Source organism: Melozone crissalis, unplaced genomic scaffold (assembly GCF_028551555.1).
Source record: "Melozone crissalis strain CALT ecotype California unplaced genomic scaffold, PUWL_Pcris_2 ptg000014l_1, whole genome shotgun sequence".
Taxonomy (NCBI): domain Eukaryota; kingdom Metazoa; phylum Chordata; class Aves; order Passeriformes; family Passerellidae; genus Melozone; species Melozone crissalis.
In genome coordinates this window covers 15,708,953-15,727,698 of record NW_026535792.1, presented here as the reverse complement: position 1 = coordinate 15,727,698, position 18,746 = coordinate 15,708,953, and the positions used below count along the sequence as shown (strand labels likewise).

The following is an 18,746-nucleotide window of genomic DNA, read 5'->3' as shown; positions in this document are numbered from 1 at the left end:
TGGTATGGTTTTTTTTTCTATCCCATGGGGTTTCAGCCTGTCCTACAGTGCTTGCAAAGAGCACATAAGATTTTCTTGCCCCCTCCTTCTACCCAAATCTTCCCATTGCAAGTCCCAAAATACATGACACTCTATAGTCCTAAACCCTTTAGCTCTAAAAGATGAATTCCACAGAATTTCTCTAATGCTCCTCTGGACTGACTTTATCCCTACTGCTACTTCACCACAGATTGCTTTAGCTTTCTTTTAAAAATCATATCGCATGCAAATGACAACAAGTTTTCTGTTCCTCTCTCGGTGCTCCCAAAAACTTTTTGGAGCTCTAGTTTAAAGAGATCACCTGTGTGGGCCTTGGAGTCAAAAAGGGCTGGCAGTAGGTACTAAACTTTCTCTCTTGACACAGAAAATAACCCTCTGCTGGGGCTATAATTCATTGACACTAAGAGGCTTTATGGCACGAAGTTTAACCAGTTCTTCCCACACAGCTATTCTCACCCACTGCACTCATTAATCAGAAAGCCTTTTAAATGTTATCTAGTAGCAAGAATTAAGCAGTTGTGTTTTGCACATCACGTTCCTTAGCTTGCTCTTTCATTTCCCCTTTTTCAACATTATCACATTATGTTCACCCTTCTTATTTGCTTTTCCTCTTCACAAAGCTCTTTAAACAGCTGCAAAGGGGGAGGGACCACTATGCTCACGAAAATTGCACTTTGCAGAACGCTTCTGTCAGGTCCTACTGTCTGTCTCTTTCCAGGCATTTCATACCTGCAAGATTCAGGTTTGCTTCTACATCTCTTGCCTGTGCATCTCTGCCAACAGAGCCTATTGCCAGCTGTCTAAGCTGAAGAACAGTAATCCACTTCTTACTGCCATGAGGAAAATGTACAGCCTCGTTCTCTTTGTGGTGGGCTCCTTTTGTCTGAACGGTAAGTGACCTTTTCTTTCTCCTACAGTTTCAGAACCGTCAGAGCTTTTGGGGGTAACAGGCAGGGCAGTGGAATGAGCTCATAGACAATTCGTAACCATCACCTCAGGAGGTTGCTGACTTTAAGAGGATGTATAAAATTGATTATTTTAGCGCTGTTTTGGGCTTGTTTGGTATCAGCACATGCACTACGACAAATATGGACAGACAGGTTGGATATAAAATTACATAACTGTAGGACATGACAATGATAATGACTAAATAATATCCCTTTAGATGCTCCCAGGATCATCTGTGATAGGAAAAGCAGCATATTGTACTGAAGGTGAAAAAATGAACCATGACATGATCCATAAATATGACAGATCTCATCCTTCTACCATTATTTTCTCAAGTTCCTATATTTTGCAAAGTTCATACTTCCTAATTTTTAAAATTAGAATGGAAACAGTTTAAATTAAGTTGTCATATGTAAATATATGCTACAAAAAATATAATAGTTATGCCTTTTATACATTTCCCTCAGTCTGTCAGGATTTCTTTGATATGTTTTAGCCAACAAAACAGCCTGACAGCAGCATGAAATAGTGCATTTAGCATGGGAGCTTCTTCCCATGGAGAGGCTCCTCTGAAGTGCTCCGAGAGAAACTGGCTGAAACTCAGATCCTCAGAAAAGATCCTCAGATCACACCCTTCCCAGTTTTGTCTATTCATTCCACACTTGCTTTGTTTCTTCCATGTCTGAAAGGCAACTTCTGAAAACATCTGCTTTGTGACAAAAGGAGAGTGAGGGCCCACTTTAGATTTTTAAACTATACATTTCTAAACCCTTGAGTATTTTCTTTTTTATTTGCATTAATTGCAGTGTAAAAATTACAAACCTTTAAAATACAGTAAATTCACTGCTACTTCTATTGGAACAAAAAATATTTCAAGTCAGCATGTGTTCTTCTAAGAGATTATGAAAATCTTTTTGCTTGAGAATATGTTGAGAAGTAGCAACATCATGAAGTTCTTTCAGAGAAGATAATGGGACTGCTTCATTGCTGCTTCTTACTTGTTCTTTACTAATTACAGATGGGAACTTGGTATGTCACTTATGTGTGAGAGATTAAAGGATTAAAATGGTAACACATGCTACAGTGCTACTTCTAAACAAATATTATTTCAACATTTATTATGAGAACTGAGCTCAGAGAAACACTAGAAATGTGTCTTATGTTACATTTTGAAATGTAGACAGTAACAACAGTGAACTTGCCTATATCTCTCAGCATTGCTCCTTATTCTTTTCTGTGGAAATCACTCCAATGAATTTCTAATTATGCTGGAATCAAACAGGATGTCTAGTTATTTCATTTTATGTATTTAAATTAGACTATGTAAAAAGGAAAGTCTCCACAGCAGTGGTTTAGTTTCTTTTGCTGTGAAATTGGAAGCTTCTTGGTGCAATTTTTTTAATGCTCATAGTCCCACAGAGCAAACAAACTTTCTGAGGAATGTGTACTGCATGGTATGTGGTGATTGCTCTCCCTGAAACAGAGCAGATGTGTAGCGGGTTCAGTGAAGCTAAAATCATTTCCACAGCTAAGGATTCACCCCAATGGGCTTTATTTATTAGTGCTTTCAGTACACAAAGATGCTCCACTCCCAAATTAGGACTGCTTGATCATTGTTGTTAAAATAATTTCTCTAAAAGCATCAGTCTACCATCTGCACCATCTCTGGTGATTACTGCTATTTGGAAAAAAAAGAAATAAAACCAGTTTGTGGGGAAAACTGCACTTCCATTTCTTCCAACCCTGAGAGGAAAAAGAGATGTTTCAAAGGCCTGGCTACTGACACGCAATGCACATAAAGATGAAACTGGATGCCTGGTAATTTTGTTCTCATTAATTGCCATCTGGTTTATATGTAGATTGTTAATGGAAAGTAGACTGTAAAAATTAGACAAGAAACGCTCATTTTTCGCCAGTATTTACAGAGATTGGTTTTAACAAGTTTTAAGGCAGTGCAGGGCTGACATCTAGTGGTGTATGATACAGGTGACAGCAGATCCTTTATTTCTGATTACTAAGTTACAAAGGCTGGAATTTTATAAAGGATTATCCCTAGAGAAGGAATGCCTTCACTAAGAGCAGATAATTTCTCAAAGGGATTCATTGTTGAATAAATATCTTTTATAACTAAAGCCATGGTTTGTCATTAATTCACACAAAGTTTATTAACAGTCAGTACTTGGAAATCTGAGCTGTTCTCATCAGACATGCAGACCCCACACCATGTTTGGATTTGCAGACCAGATGACTATGATTGCTAAAAGCAGGTTTCAGAGTAAAAACTAATTACAAATCCAGAATTAGCTTTCTGCAAATATTCTACAGTTCCTACTCCTTACTCCCCATTTAGCAAATACTCTCTGTGCTGGAATATCCAGACAAAGGCAGCAATGCAGTGAAAACACAGTTAACAATTCAAACAAGAACTCACATCTTTGCTAACAGTATTCAGTGACCACTGAATGAAACAAACCAACTGACAATTTATATTTGAATTACAGCCTTATGTTTACATCACATACATATGCAACAGTGGGAATGTCTAATAAAAAAAATCTACTATAAATAAACCCAACATAAAACTCCACCAAAGAACGCAATAAAAAAACTTTAACAAGGATTCTCTCTTGAACTACCACAGGATTTCTAACCTATCCTTGTAACCACAAGATTCATTCCTAGAACATGGCCCTCTTTTCTTCACAGTATCAAATTTAGCTTTTCCTTGATTGCTACACACAAGAAAACCACCCCAGAATCTGAAACTTAGCAAGATTCAGCATAGCTCTAGCTTGATAAGCTTTTGATTAGGCACCTTGCACTGAGAACAAATATCATATTAAAATATCACGTGGTATAGGGCTTTTATAATGACTTGCAGGAAGGTACAAAGCAAGTATAAATCAAAAAACAAACTGACCCAACACAGATACATTCATCCAAATTTGTTTTCCCAAATGCCTTGGAAAGTACTTGAAAAACCTATTCTGAAGAACCATGTTAGAGTTAAGTATAAATGAAGAATTTGGGCTACCAGGCCACAGTCCATGCTGGTCTTACAAGAATTAAATCAAGCCTGGTGTTTACCTCAGCCTTTCCACAAAGCTTGAGTAAAAGTTGTGCTTAGATGTGAAATCTCTGTTTGATAACCTTTCCTTTTACCTCACTCCACTCTCTCACTGGATCAGAAACAAGAAGGTCTTAGGGTATTTAGGTTCTGAATCCAGGTTGGATTCAGAAGAATTTGAAGTTTAAAGAGAGACTTGTTCAGCCTCTCAACTTGCAGCCCAGTTCACAAGGAAATGTGGCACCTTCTAGACATGCACACCAACTTTGGCTGCTTATTTGATCCCGACCTTTTGGTGTCTGCCTTTCTCCAGATTTCATGGATATGCAACAACATAAAAAAACCCCAAAACAAATTAATGTACCACAAATTCAAAATACTTGCATAGCCAGTGATTTTTGCTGTGTGAAATTGCTTTGGGAAATAATGAAGCATGTATGCTGTAAGGACACTACCCTCATTTCTGCAATGTCTAGAGGTGAATTAGGTGAGCTGAATTAGGTGACCTTTTCTATGGAAGAGGTATTCTATCCATTGTATTGGAACCTGTGTGCACTAACACAGTAATTTCATCAGCATCACAACCCAGACCTGCCCAACACAGAGCACAGGGTGTCTGGCTCAGTTCTGTCAGCAGGATGTCACCAGGACCTTGCTTATCAGTATGGTCAGGTGGTCAACAGTGGTTTGAAAGTCCACTGGGGTGACTTTAAAAAGCATACAAAGAACATGAGAACAGAATAAATGACCCTGGGGTTGTGCCAGAAGCTGCTCTGCTCCACAGGGAATGTTCAGGCTCGTTTCATAGTAACCTGTAGATACTGTATTTTGTAGTCACTGGACTCCAGCTTTGGCAAAGATTTACAGTATTTGTGCTGGTCCACAAATCAGGTTTTACTTCCACATAAAGTAAGTCTAACATACTGCCTAGGGTTTTCAAATTTTGAAACAGAAACGTCACTAGCTACTAGAGAGTCCCCAGTCATTAAAAAATCCTTTATGACTCCTAAAGCTTATTCCCTGGTATTCTTTACATAAAGCAGAGTCTTTAAATTTGTATGTGTATCTGCAACTCTGTCTCCTACAGCACTAAAGAGAGAAGTCACAGCTGGACCCCCCTCTTTGGATCACAGCATCATTCTTCCCCTGCTATCAAGAGGGTGGTTTGCTCCCAGTTTCTATTTCTGAGTGTAATCCCAAAAGTATCTACCAATTTGAGCTTCACATTTTATTACAAAAAACCCTGAAAGGGATCTGCTTTGATCTGTGCTCTGTGAAAGACAGTCAACTTCAGCAGAACAGATATCGGTGCAAGCACTGTATCCTCCTGTTCACACAAGTCTTTAGAAAATCAAAAGCTGTCATTATTTCCCAAAGATGATCTGATGCACAGATATTCTGTGAGCCCTACCTCATGTCACTTTAGTGTCCCTTCCATAATCCTGTTTTGTGATGCTTTACAGGAAGCATGGCAGCAGATGCTGAAGAAAAACTAATGAACCACCTGCTGAGTCCTGACAGGTACAATAAGTTAATTCGACCAGCTGTCAACTCCTCCCAGCTGGTATCCATAGAACTGCAGGTTTCCCTGGCACAGCTCATCAGTGTGGTAAGTTCAAATTAGGCTATGCCTTTACATTCAATACTACCTGCACAGCACTGTAATTAATAGTTATACTGGCATTGCTACATCTCTGCTCTTTTCTCATCTGTGTAACACTATTAATAGGCAGAGCCCATACACACAATTTCCTGGTTTTAGACCTCACAATGGAGCCACAATGGGGAAATCAGTCTGTGCCTAAGCTTTGAAGTCCCAGACCTTCATCCAATAGAATTCCATCTAGCTAAATTCAAAATCATTCCACTGATTTCAGTACAGCTACTGTAAGTTACCCCAGGTCAGGACCTATCCTGGACAGTGCACACCATCCACCATCAGGGGAATGCTAATCCATCTTCTACTCAAGTGCTCCAATGGCCTGAAAACAAGCTACAAAGCCACATCCAAATCACATGACATATCAGGCATATTAATAAAGAACACTGGAATGTTTTAAAGAAAAACACACATTAGTTCTGGCTGGAATAGCTTAACATGGTTAAAATAATCCTCATGAAAGCAACTCCTCATATTCAATAACAATTACTTCAGTGGGTCTAAAAGACACTTTCACCCACAAGGTTAGTATGTGTTTGACAGTTATTACAAGGTATAAACATATCTTTACTAAGAGAGGTTAGCATTAACTGCAGTGGGAATAAGAGGCAGTATATAAGTGGGAATAATTTCCTGAACTGGGCTTTCAACTCTGCTGCTCTCCCTGAGAGAGACAGAGAAGATACAGATGACTGCCTCCTGTCAGAATTTGTGTAAGGGCTTGTAACTGGGCTGCTGCAAACTTTTAGAGACATGAAGAATGCATATTCTGAAATTCAAGAAGAAAGACTCTGTTGGAATGCAAGGGGAACTGTACAAATAGCTGAGGTTTCATACATCCATGCAGACTGGATATAATATATATAGATAGTCATAGATGTAAATACATATACACTCAGGATTCAATGTCTTGAATACCACATGATTCTAGTTAAGTGCTCTCTCTCCTGGGGAGCTCCATCTGGACACAGACATGCCTCCTTACATCCTGCACTACCACCATAAGCACAGTGTCCCCTCAGACTGCAGATTCTGGGCATAAAAAGGGAGATGTCTTGTTCCAGAGGCCCTGGTGATCAACAACCTAAGCAAGGTGGATGAATGGGCAAAGACCAAGACCAGCACAGCTCAGTCCCTATCCCTCTATAGCCTCACTCTTTGAACAGAATAAAATTAGGCATCTTGTAGGCTCCAACAACCTCAAGCATCTTCAGGATCAGAGAACTAACTCATTTTCCTGCAGAAATCCTCCTGACAGATCTTCTGCAGAGAGGTTTCTCTTCTGGACTGCTGTCTAGAGACATGGTATACATGGCAAACCTTACACCAACCTCACACAACCTCATACAGGCCTCCCTGATGGCCAGCTGTCCCTTCTGTTTCAAATCAAGGGTGGAGAAGTGGGGTGGGATAGGAAACCAGCTTAGCAAGGTGGTGGTTATTGTTTCCAAATAACTGCACTCACTCCTGCCATAACTGTTTTTGTTAAAAGGCATTTGGAATTCTGCATTTATGGGGTTACTACTTATCAGTATGTGTACAAGACTGGCCATTGTACCTTAGAGAAATGTCTGTCTTGAAATGCACTAGACAAAATCATGCTTAAAAACCCACTGAATAAATCTTATTACTGCAATGAAGTGAAACATTTTAGAGGCCAGTTTTTGTCTCTGTTTTTTCCCTGCAGAATGAACGGGAGCAGATCATGACTACAAACGTGTGGCTGAACCAGGTAACAAACCCACAGAGAAATGGCTCTTGCAAAGCACAAATACAACTGCTCTCACTCCACCACATGACTGTTTTGTTAGTGCTGCTCTGGACACTCCCATCACTACTGTCCAATTCTTCTCTTAGGAGTGGATTGATTATCGGCTGGCTTGGAAGCCCTCTGACTTTGAAGGAATCAATAAGCTGAGAATACCTTCAAAGCACATCTGGCTGCCAGACATTGTGCTTTACAATAAGTAAGTAAAACTGGTGTGGTTTACACAGACAATGAACAAAATTTTAACCAAGGAACAAACACCAGAAAGGATGAAGCAGGTCTGGTAAAATTTTAAAACTGAATTTTATGTAGTAGCAAGTGTATCTGACTGGGCTACTGGGCTCAAAGATAATTTTCACCATCAGCGCTCTGATTAAAGAAATTCCAGCAGAGCTGGAAGATGTCTGCAGCATGAGCAGTTACAGCACAGGATCCAGGCCAAGGCTCACAACTGAGACAGAGTTCTATGAAAACAGACTGTATGGAAAGAATAAATTGTAGGTATAAGTGCAGTTGCAAGAAGACATCTGGAATCCTATCTATTAGACATCTTAGGGGCTGAGATACAGTTTTGTTTTCTTCTTCCCCCACTCCTCCTTCTACCACAGACCCCAGGACACACATCTGTTACAAAGTTCACACATATCATAACTCCAGGAGTTCATATTCATGTAGAAAACCCAAATTATATTCCATTTTTGTAAAGCATTGAAAAAATCCATTCTATTCTATTCCATGAATATATAATAAATCTGTCAATATTTGACCCTGTTGCTTTATAGTACTGAGAAAAATATCATACTTCAGTTCCTCTTTCAAACAAAGGAACTGACAACTTTGTTTTGTTTTGGTTTAAGTTCTAGCAAAACCTTGAAGTGGATAATAAACTTTGTTTTTAAATAATCAAAATTTATACTTCTATAATACTTTGAAAACCAACGAATTCATGAGCACACGATGATTTATGAACATATACAGATGGGAAACCCAGGAAGTTTATATATAACTGAGTTAAGTCCTTGGAATCCTACTACTGGAAACCAGATTTGATGAACACTTAAATCTAATGTATGAGTCACAAAATAATTCAGCCAGTGGATTAGGATGTACTCTCCTGCTCAAAGCTTGTTCTGGTAAATTGTGCCTCTGCCCTCTGCTTCTTTTTGCTACTGGCCAACTGATACCGTTTAATAGCTTGTAAAAATAGAAAGGAATAGTTTCAAAAGGTTTCTTAAATGCACAGGAACAAGCCTCACTGTATTGGATTTCTACATTAGTACAAAGCTTCAATTAAATTTTAGCTGAAGGACAGCCCCATGTAACTTCCTGCTGCTGGAGCACAGTTTCACAGGCATCAATCAGTTTGAGGTGCTCAGGAAAACACAAAGCTCCCCATGCCCACAGCTCTGTCTGGGGCCTGTGCAGAGGGCTCTGGGAGTGCAGCCCAGCCTCTTCCCACCACTGAGACAGGACAGTCAGCACCACAACTCACATAATCCCAGCCCAGGATTCTGCCCAGCACACGGCATGGCATGATGGCAAAGGTAACTCAGGGAGTACAGATATGTCAGAACTAAGGCACAATTCATTTTTCAAAAAATAGCCATCTCATTGGCAGTGAACTAATGACCCCTATTAGTGGCTGTAGCCACTCCCACATCTGGTTGTTTCACTGTCTGCATGAATTAGCTGCAAAGGTCTCAGCTCAGTGCCAGGCTCTCACTGCCTCACCCAGGTGAGCCCTTTCCAGAGTCAAACCTAACTGACTCAGACACATGTGCCAAGCCTTAGATATTTGTAGCATTTCCCTGCTTAGGAAAAAAAAAATCACCCTTAGCACTGAAATAACGTTTTTCCATGATGCCTTGTCAACAAACACTACCCCAGGATACTTAATGGCTTAAACAGCTCTACCTTGTTGGCCCACACTGTTGGGCAGGAGAAGATACTTCTGACTGATAATGATCTTCTCCCTAAGTTAAAGGGCCCATCAGAACATAGAAGACTCCCCTGGTGGAAATTCAGCAGTTGGAAGAGATACAAAGCCAAGATTATTTGTGGGCACTAAGAACGCTGTGGCTTGTCTGTTCTGGTTTTGTAATAAGTAAACATTAACTGGAGTGATGCAATAAATAAGCCATATAATTACATTTCCTCTGCCTACACTCTCCGTGCATTTCTAACTAATGCAGCTCATCCTTATTTCCTTGTCCAAGTCATTTAGGAGTGTTGCTCTGTGTTCTTGGCAGCAGCCACACTCCAAATTGAAGGTACCTCTGTTTCCACACAGGATGATCTCATTTTTGCTTAGCCTTCAGACATGTACGGAGCTTTAATTATTTGAGCAAACATTTACAAAACACATTGATTTCTTTGGATGAAACAGAGGTGTATATTTGGTATTGAATAATAATTTTATAAGTTTTTTTTTTCTGTAAGTAATGGACCAAAAATCAACTATCTGATTGGGAGAAATGCATACATTAATCTCCCTATCAAGTTATAGCTCCCTACAGCATAGATTTCAGAATAATAGTATTACTAAACTTTGATTCTCAGAACAACTGGGGCCAACAAGATCAAGAATGTCAGACCTTTTCTGGTTTGAACTGTTTTTCCTCCTAATATTTTACCACTTCCTCCCCTTTCTCTTTTCTCCCCTCATTAGTGCCGACGGCACGTACGAGGTCTCGCTGTACACAAATGCCATTGTACAGAACAATGGAAGCATTCGCTGGCTGCCACCAGCCATTTACAAGAGTGCCTGCAAGATTGAGGTGAAGCATTTCCCATTTGACCAACAGAACTGCACCCTCAAGTTCCGCTCCTGGACCTACGACCACACAGAAATTGATATGGTGCTTAAGACTTCCACGGCGAGCATGGATGACTTCACACCAAGCGGAGAGTGGGACATTGTAGCACTACCAGGAAGAAGGACTGTAAACCCTCTGGACCCCAATTATGTCGATGTGACATATGACTTCATTATTAAAAGGAAACCACTTTTTTATACCATCAATCTTATAATTCCCTGTGTGCTAATTACATCCTTAGCCATCCTAGTATTCTACTTGCCTTCAGACTGTGGTGAAAAAATGACTTTATGCATATCTGTGTTGCTTGCCCTGACTGTGTTCTTGCTGCTGATCTCCAAAATTGTCCCTCCAACATCTCTAGATGTTCCGCTGATTGGCAAGTATCTCATGTTTACAATGGTGCTGGTGACCTTCTCAATAGTGACCAGTGTCTGTGTGCTCAATGTCCACCACAGATCTCCAAGTACTCACACTATGCCCCCTTGGGTAAAGCTGGTTTTCCTCGAAAGGCTCCCGGCATACCTGTTCATGAAGCGCCCAGAAAATCATTCTCCACGGCAAAAGCCATGCAACTGCAAAAAGACAAAAGCAGACAATCCTTGTATGGAGCCATCTGACTTCTACAAGAACTCTACCTACTTTTTGAATACAGCTTCTGCCAAAAGATATGATATGAAACTCTCTGAGACACCCGACAATGTCAGCAGTCATCGGGATTTTAGGTTAAGAACAGGTGCGAAATTTTCTCCCGAAGTGCGAGAAGCAATTGATGGAGTCAGTTTTATAGCAGAGCACATGAAAAGCGATGACAACGACCAGAGTGTAAGTAAAAATGAGAAATCCCTGCCCTTCCAAAGTTCATCTTATGTCCTCCTCTGTACCATGCTATTCCTCAGAAAGCATATTTGAACTCTCTAGCTATTGTCAAGATTTTAGAGAGATTCTAGATATAGCTCATAAGAGGAAATAATTTATGCCACTAATGAAAAGCAATTTGATAACTGCAAATACTCTCCTTATAAATAACATGGCTATTTCTACAAAAAGAGTTTGCTGATTGCTCAGTAAGTCATGAAACACTCTTAAAAAAGCTTTGTTGTCACATTCAAGTGGTGACTGGCGCGGAAAAAAACCAATATTCAGTTCCAGGTTAGAAATAGACCATTTTTCACCATTGTGAATCAGTAAGGCTGTGATTCGATCCATGGCCAGGCCAAGCTAACCAGAAACAATATTCAATGTTCCTGCAGCTCATGCATTCATTTATCTAATTAATGCACAGAAGGAGAATTTAGCAAAATTAGTAGAAGCCCTTTGCAAACACCCTCTCTAGACTAAGATACCTGCCTGTGTATGGCAAACACCATGGGTAGGATTAAAAACCTCAACAGAGCTGACACTTCTTTCATTATTTATATACATACCAGACTCATTAGGTTAGGAGAAATTTATTTTTAAGCTGTGCTTTATTTAAGCTGTGCTGCTGCTCTATTCCCCTGCCCTACTCACAGGCCTGTAGCTAGCACAATAGAGTTGACAGAAACACTGAATAACACTTGGAAAATTCAGGTGGGTCACAGGTTTTATTTAGAAAAGCAACCACAGTTGGGAAAAATCATCCTCACACTTACCATTGCCCTCTCTCTAATCCAGACCACAGTGAGACTCCAGGTTCTCTATTCCTGTTGTGCTTCCCCTCCCTCAGCCAAACAAATTAAATAAAGTCTGGTTTCTGATCTTGCAGCCGTCCCTAAAGGAGCATGCTGCTGAGTAGTTCATGTTTTCTATTAACTGAAATTACTGTCAATATAAATAAAGAAGGTCAGCTATTAACATTAGACATGAGCTTGTAAACATTGAAACTGACTGAACAGAAGCTGACTTCATAGTGCAGGAAAAGGTTTTCTAATAGCTAAGAAATTCTTGCAAGGATGTATTGCACACTAAAGGATCTACAAAGCTTTCACTTGGTAGTAAGAACAATTTTCAAGAGCATTTTATATATTGAAAATCCACTTACTACTTTTCATAGGGGGTCCTCTGATATTACATACAATTTTTCTAGATTCATAACTTTATTCTCTGCTTCCTTGCCTCATCACAATGGTCTGATAACAACTGTTCATATACATTTATATGGTGTGATTGCAGAAGCATTCAATTCCTATTAGCAGCAGTGGGAATTAAAAGTGTGCACTGAAAGAAAAATATGTAATGGTCTAATATCAGACATGATTCAACTGACAAGGAGGATAAAGTCACTGATGTGAAGACATCCCCTGTGTAACCAGAATTAATGAGAGAGGAAAAATTATTCCAAATGAAGATTGATATATTTCCCTCAGTTGGTCACTTTAGTCTGAAGCAGAATCTAAGGCCATGACTTTCACAGACAACACATGCAGGGCAAAAAGGCATCTTAAAAAAAGCAACAGTATTAATATGCATTAAACCCCATGAATAAGATGACTGCTGATAAGAAAAGAACTCTGAAGCTAACCTTGTTTAACAGCAGTAAACACAATCTATTTTTGCCCACTCAGATTAATAGCATTTACAATCTGAAATTGAAGAAAAAAAAATTCTTAATTGGATTATAGTGTGGGTCCTTCAGGGCTGGCACCACACCAGGCAGACACACTCAGTATCTGATGCATCCATGAAAGCTAAGAAATATTTACTGTATTTTTCTCCACTGCTCAGATGTGTTGTAGGAGAAAAATCCCTTACCAAGCCCAAAGTGTTTATTCCCTGAACCTTGAGATCAGTTTCCTTTTATTTTGATAAACAAAAATTCAGCATTAGCGAGAGGAAGACCAAAAGAATATGACAAATTACTAATATTTTTAATTGGCTTTTTCTTCCAGGTCATTGAAGATTGGAAATATGTTGCCATGGTAGTGGACAGGCTGTTTCTCTGGATATTTGTCCTTGTTTGTGTCCTGGGGACTGTTGGATTATTTCTGCAACCACTTTTTCAAAACCACACTGCTGCCATAAACCCTTAGCTGTTATTTTAAATGTCAATACTTACACAGACATTTGGTCTCATTCTGCTCTCAGTTCCCCTTTGTTAACTCCACAAAGGTGCCAAGTGAGTTGCACTTACATCCCTTAGAGTAAGGAAAAAGAACATAGAACTTGATTTACTGGGATAGGAAAAAACCAAAACAAATAAAAAACTATTTTTTTTCAGTGAGTCCAGTACTTCTGGTGATATCTTGCCCTTTTTTCAATTATTTGAAGTCTGAACATTACAGTGAGGGATTTTTGCTGTACAAGATGTCATCCTGGCATCATCATCATCATATTATTATGTATTTTAAATACATTGCCTTAGGAGGGATATTTTCTTTCCTTAGAATACTGCAAGTTCCATATTACAAAGAAGGTACTGCTGTGAAATTTCTTCAGATGCATCCAAGTTATTTGTGTCTGATTTATTAAGAGCTTGCAAGTGGGTTTGATACTTACATCTCAACTGAGAAACAGAAACACTTCTGAGGTAGCCACTGAAAGGTTTCTCAGCTTGCCATCTCCGGTACCTGATGGATTAACAAAGGCCAAATTAATGTATGATAAACAAACATGTATATAATACTCTGTTTGGTGATGAAATAGAAATAAACCATAAAATTTTCCTTTATATAGATTTAGTCCTCAAATTGCCTGCAAGTTTAAACAGCTCATGTATCTGGGGCACAAGCACACTTTAATGAGTCTAAGGCTACGAGCACAGGAAAGCAATGGGAGAAGACAATGGTGAAAGGCAGCAAGAATGAGAGGACATGTGAGCACAGACAGACCTGTGTGCTCTTCTGGAGAGATTTTAATGTGGATTTAAGTACAACCCTCAATAAATCAACTAGGGAAGCACATAGAGTCTTAAAGTTTTTGGCAAAGGACAGATTGAGGCCCTGGACCCCCATCACAGGACAATCCCACCACAGTTTGTCCCAGGTAACCTACAAAAAGAAAAGTGGGCTCCTTGCACTTTTCAAGTGAAATCAATCTCAGTTTTTCCTTGGGGGGCTGTGGACATACAACAATTGCACCACCATTGGTAAGTACAACTAACACCTGGTAAACAAACTTGAAATCCACTATTACTTGTGGAGGTTCACCTGTCCCAGGGGAATTAGTTGACAGCTAAACCTGTGTTCTTCAACAAGCCACACCTGAAGACAGTTCCAGCCCTACTTGACTTCATCAAGACCAAGCTACATTTTCTACCTAGAATTGCCATTCCCAGGCAGCCTCAGATAAGTACAAAGATTTAGCTGTGTATTCACACCTTTGCAATTTCTCTGAGCAGCTGCAGGGCTGCATTCACTCCCTCCCAAGGTGGCTGAACCCCTCCTGCACCAGTGGCAACCCCCATCCCTGAGGCCTGGGAGGTTCCCTTGGAGCACTTCAGCAGGGCTGGGTGCCTGGCAGTCTGAGAAGATGGTGTCTTGGTTTGGAAAGCCAGGTGTGCTAAGGAAGGCAGGAGCCTCCCCTGAAATGGAAAATGTAAACCCCCTCCGAATTGCTATAAATTTAAATTAAGGGGCTCGTGGGCAAAATATATGGGAGCAGGAATAACAGTTCTTTACTAGGAAGAAAATAAAAAGATAAAATGAACAATGCAATAAACCAAAGCAACCCTGACAGAGTCAGAACACAACCTGACACCCTGTTGGTCAGGGTGTTGGTAGCAGTCCAATTGGAATTGTGGCTACAGCCCTCCTGCAGTGTCAGGGGTGGTTTGTTGGAGCAGGGATCCTGTAGAAGGGTGTAGTGGAAGAGGCTGCTGCTGTTCCTCTGGGAAATCCAGAGGAGAAAAGCTGTGCTGGTATTCCAGAATCTCCAGAGTATATCCAGGTAGCAATGCTTGGCTCCTCCCTCTGGACTTACACCTCCCAATGGGATACTGTAGTTCTTATCAGCCATGCAGTGTTTCACATGCAGTGAAGGGGAGGAGTGGGTGTGGAAGAGATAAGGAAAACTGCCCATTTAACAGAAGAGAACTGCCATACAGATGGTAAATAGAATACAATTTGTTTGGCAATCCAGGACAGATGGGGAGAAGGATCACAAGTGGGGTGGGTGAGGCTGTCTTCAGCCCCACGCTAGAAGGAGAAAGGGTTCACACTGTCACCCTCCCTTCCATTCCCCTTCCTCTAAGCACTGTGTCACTCACACAGACAGAGCAGGGAGGTGAGGGATAACTGTAGGACTGCCTGCCCCAGTGATGCAGGAACACCCTGGGATCACCAGATCCTCCTGGCACAGGGGGCAGCCCCCTGGCCATCTCCCCAAACATGAACTATTCTGGACACTCCCATCATGACCACTGGGTGGTGTAAAGTTTAAATGGGTCAAACGGCATTTCCCCACCTCCAATGTTTCCTTCTCTTTTTCAGACCTGGAGAGTAGAGCAGCTGCTCTGCAGGCAGCTGTAACAACAGCTGTGAGGTGAGATGGGGCATGGACAGCCCCAGGAGCGCAGGGCTGCCTTCCCCAGGCAAGGAGATGCTGCTGTATGTTAGGTTACATCCCAACCAAAGGTGCACACATGCCCCAGCTGCTGAACAGCTTTTTCTGCTTACAGAGAAAGCACCTGGGAAGCCAGAGAAGCTGCCAGCACTGTGCAGGCAGTGTAAAGGTGAAAGCCCTTTAAATATCAAACCAATGCTGAACAGGGACTCTGAAAGAGGCAATGCAGACTTAAACACTCCAAGAGCTGCTGCACACTCGCTCAGGGCAGGAGGGAGAGGGACTCACCCAGCCAAGCAGCCATGGATGCAGCAAAGCAGCTGCAACCCCCCCCCTGCAGAGCCCAGACCCCTTTCTGCTGTTTTCAGCACCAACAGCACTTTGGGCTCTGTCCCACTCTTAGCCCATTACTGTCCTACCCAGCTCCCTCTCATCCTCCCCCTCACTGCCTGAATGCATCTGAAATGAGGCCCCAGGTGCTCCCATCTCAGAACTGCCCTTATCTCTATGAGCAGTAAAGACTGATAATGCTTGGCTCTGTAACTGCAGCCTTCAGCTAAATTATCCTCAGCATGGACAAAAGTTTTAGAAAGGATTTGGCAGCTCAGTTAGCAGCTATCACAGAGTCCAGGCAGATGAAGTCCTCAGACTCGACAAACCCAGAAAAAGCTTTCAAGAGGCACATCACTGGCCCCAGGGAGATCCCTGCAGAACCAGAGCTCCTCAGCTCCTCATGCAGGAAATGGTGGGCTCTGGAGCTTTTCATACACTGTGGCCAGCTTACTCCTTTTTAACCATGAGTGAAACAATATACTCTTTCCTAGTTATGTTCTTGGGAACCACCTCTGTAGGTTTAGCATTTCCAGATCTAATTTAATCCATAGCAAACTTCAGAATGAAATATTTCACCCAAACTCCTAAAATTCTGAAAAAACTGACCTCCTAAAACTGCATTTTCCAATTGGCAAACCCTATTTTTGCCTAACTCTCGACAACACCACCTACATAATAGATAGAACTGCTCCCAGTTTAACTTGTCAAAGAATTACAGGGTTCTCTGCTTTTATTTTTTGGCAAGACTTTAAAACTAAAATACTAGAGAAAAGGAAATATCAAAAATGTCTTGCAGGCAAATATGAATATGATAATGTCCCAGTTCATTGAACAAAATAAACTTCAACATTTCCACTTTTTAGGGGTTTTAACAGAATGATTTTCTATTAAAAAAAAAAAAAGTGGACATTCAAAATGTATTTTACGCTAAAATTTTTCAATGGCACTGTGCAACCAGTCTTTACTTCCTGACAAGTGAGGAAAAATCTCTGTTTAGTTTCTCTCCATTCCCTACCATTACAAAATTCTTTAATCCTGAACCAATCTTGCCTTCCATCAGAACATGTAAAAATTCCAACGCCACCACTCACCACCTGCACTCAGATGAGTTTACTAGGGACTCTTTCTGCACCCCTGCAGCCACAGCAAACTGGGAACAACTGGGAGCATCAATACCCAAGACCAAAGGTGGGAAAATGTTCTTTTCTTCATCACCTGAACTGACTAAGATTTGATCTTAACAAATCTTAGCAAGACCCCCCTAATAGCAGCATGTTTGTTAAAGAACAAAGGCTCCATAGGTTATTGTTTCAGATCTTCCTGGTAGATCAGCTTCCCCCTACCCAGACAAATTCTTCTTCTGTGTAGTTCTGCAATGCAGTCACAGTGACATGTTCTCATCACATCTCCCTCCCCAGTCCTAAAAAAAATTCTACCACAGTTCTAGCTGATTTCACCAGGAGATACAGCATGGGATGTTAGAAACAAAATATCTGTGCCATAAAAACACCACTGAAAGTGTCAGTAACTAGGGAAATTAAGCTAAAATATCTGTATCTCTTGGCTCTTTGTATGCTCTCTATGCTCATCTGTATGCTATGGCTCTTTGCTTCCTCTGCAGATCAGTATTTCCAAATTATTCAGGTTAAACATCGACTTTTGGAGAACACCAATTATGGTCTGATCTTTGAAGCTTTCACTCATTTCTAGTTGGGATTAAAAGGAACAAACAAAATTCTCAGTTATAATGCTGCTTATAGCAAGGAGACAGAAATGTAAACCATTTAGCCTCAATGCCCTGGAAATGCAAAACCAAAAGTATCCACAAAGGGTTAAGCTAAAAGACCAAGCAGCTGAGTTCTCAGAAAAAAAAAAAGAAATAAAATCAAATGGACAGTAAAGCCTATTTCCTCCACACTAACAGAATTACAGAAATTATCATAAGAGCATGTGTCTGGGGACAAAGTGAATGATGCTCTGAGAGATAGGGCTAACAGGATAAACAAGCTCAGTGCCAAGAACTGAACCCAGTCTGGTTCCTCTTAACACAGCACCAAACAGGGTCATTGCTTATGCTTCCCTAAGGGCACACAGTGAAGCACCTATAGCTGCAGCTCTTGTCGCACAGGGCTTCCCAACGGTTCTAAAAATGGGGGTAGAATCCCATATTGTTGTCTCCCCCCTTTTGCCTTTCACACAGATGCATGCAACAGCCACTGCATGAGCCTTGCATCACCCAGACATTTCAGATAGGGAGGGCAGTGCAAAAGGTGACCTGTAAGTTAACAAGGAAGATGATGGGCACCTGGGAAATACCTCACTTTGCAAATCATGATTTTATGGAACTTCAAACAGCTCCTCCTTCTTTCTAGTGTCCTTTCCCATGAACAAATAAGGTCTTGTGGGATAAAGTTGGGATCCTGTGCTTGTATTTCTCTTTTCAAATTTCACCTTTCTAATCTACAAAATAGGAATGGTCCAAAGACAGTTATTCTCAAGGGTTTGGTCAAGTTTGACTTCCGTTCAGAGCCCCCAGATTCTTGCCAGATCCCAGCCGCTGTTTACCACTCTGGGCTCAGATCTCACCAATTGTACATGCCTTTAATTACTCTTGGGAATAGCACATCCTTTCCA

General features: G+C 40.8%; 1 protein-coding gene across 1 annotated transcript; it reads left to right on the top strand.

The window, feature by feature from the left end:
* Positions 1-761: 761 nt before the first annotated feature.
* CHRNB4 (cholinergic receptor nicotinic beta 4 subunit) lies at positions 762-13,664 on the top strand. Its single transcript, XM_054272649.1, has 6 exons — positions 762-929; positions 5,518-5,663; positions 7,402-7,446; positions 7,572-7,681; positions 10,151-11,123; positions 13,169-13,664. Exons 1-6 carry the CDS (start codon positions 875-877, stop codon positions 13,307-13,309), a joined length of 1,470 nt encoding a protein of 489 aa, XP_054128624.1. The 5' UTR covers positions 762-874; the 3' UTR covers positions 13,310-13,664.
* The last annotated feature ends 5,082 nt before the right edge of the window (positions 13,665-18,746 follow it).

Coding starts and splice junctions, on each gene's coding strand:
- CHRNB4 (XM_054272649.1), top strand. CDS start 875: ATGAGGAAAATGTACAGCCTCGTTCTCTTTGTGGTGGGCTCCTTTTGT. Junction 5,664..7,401: donor TGGCACAGCTCATCAGTGTG/GTAAGTTCAAAT, acceptor TTTTCCCTGCAG/AATGAACGGGAGCAGATCAT. Junction 11,124..13,168: donor GCGATGACAACGACCAGAGT/GTAAGTAAAAAT, acceptor TTTTTCTTCCAG/GTCATTGAAGATTGGAAATA.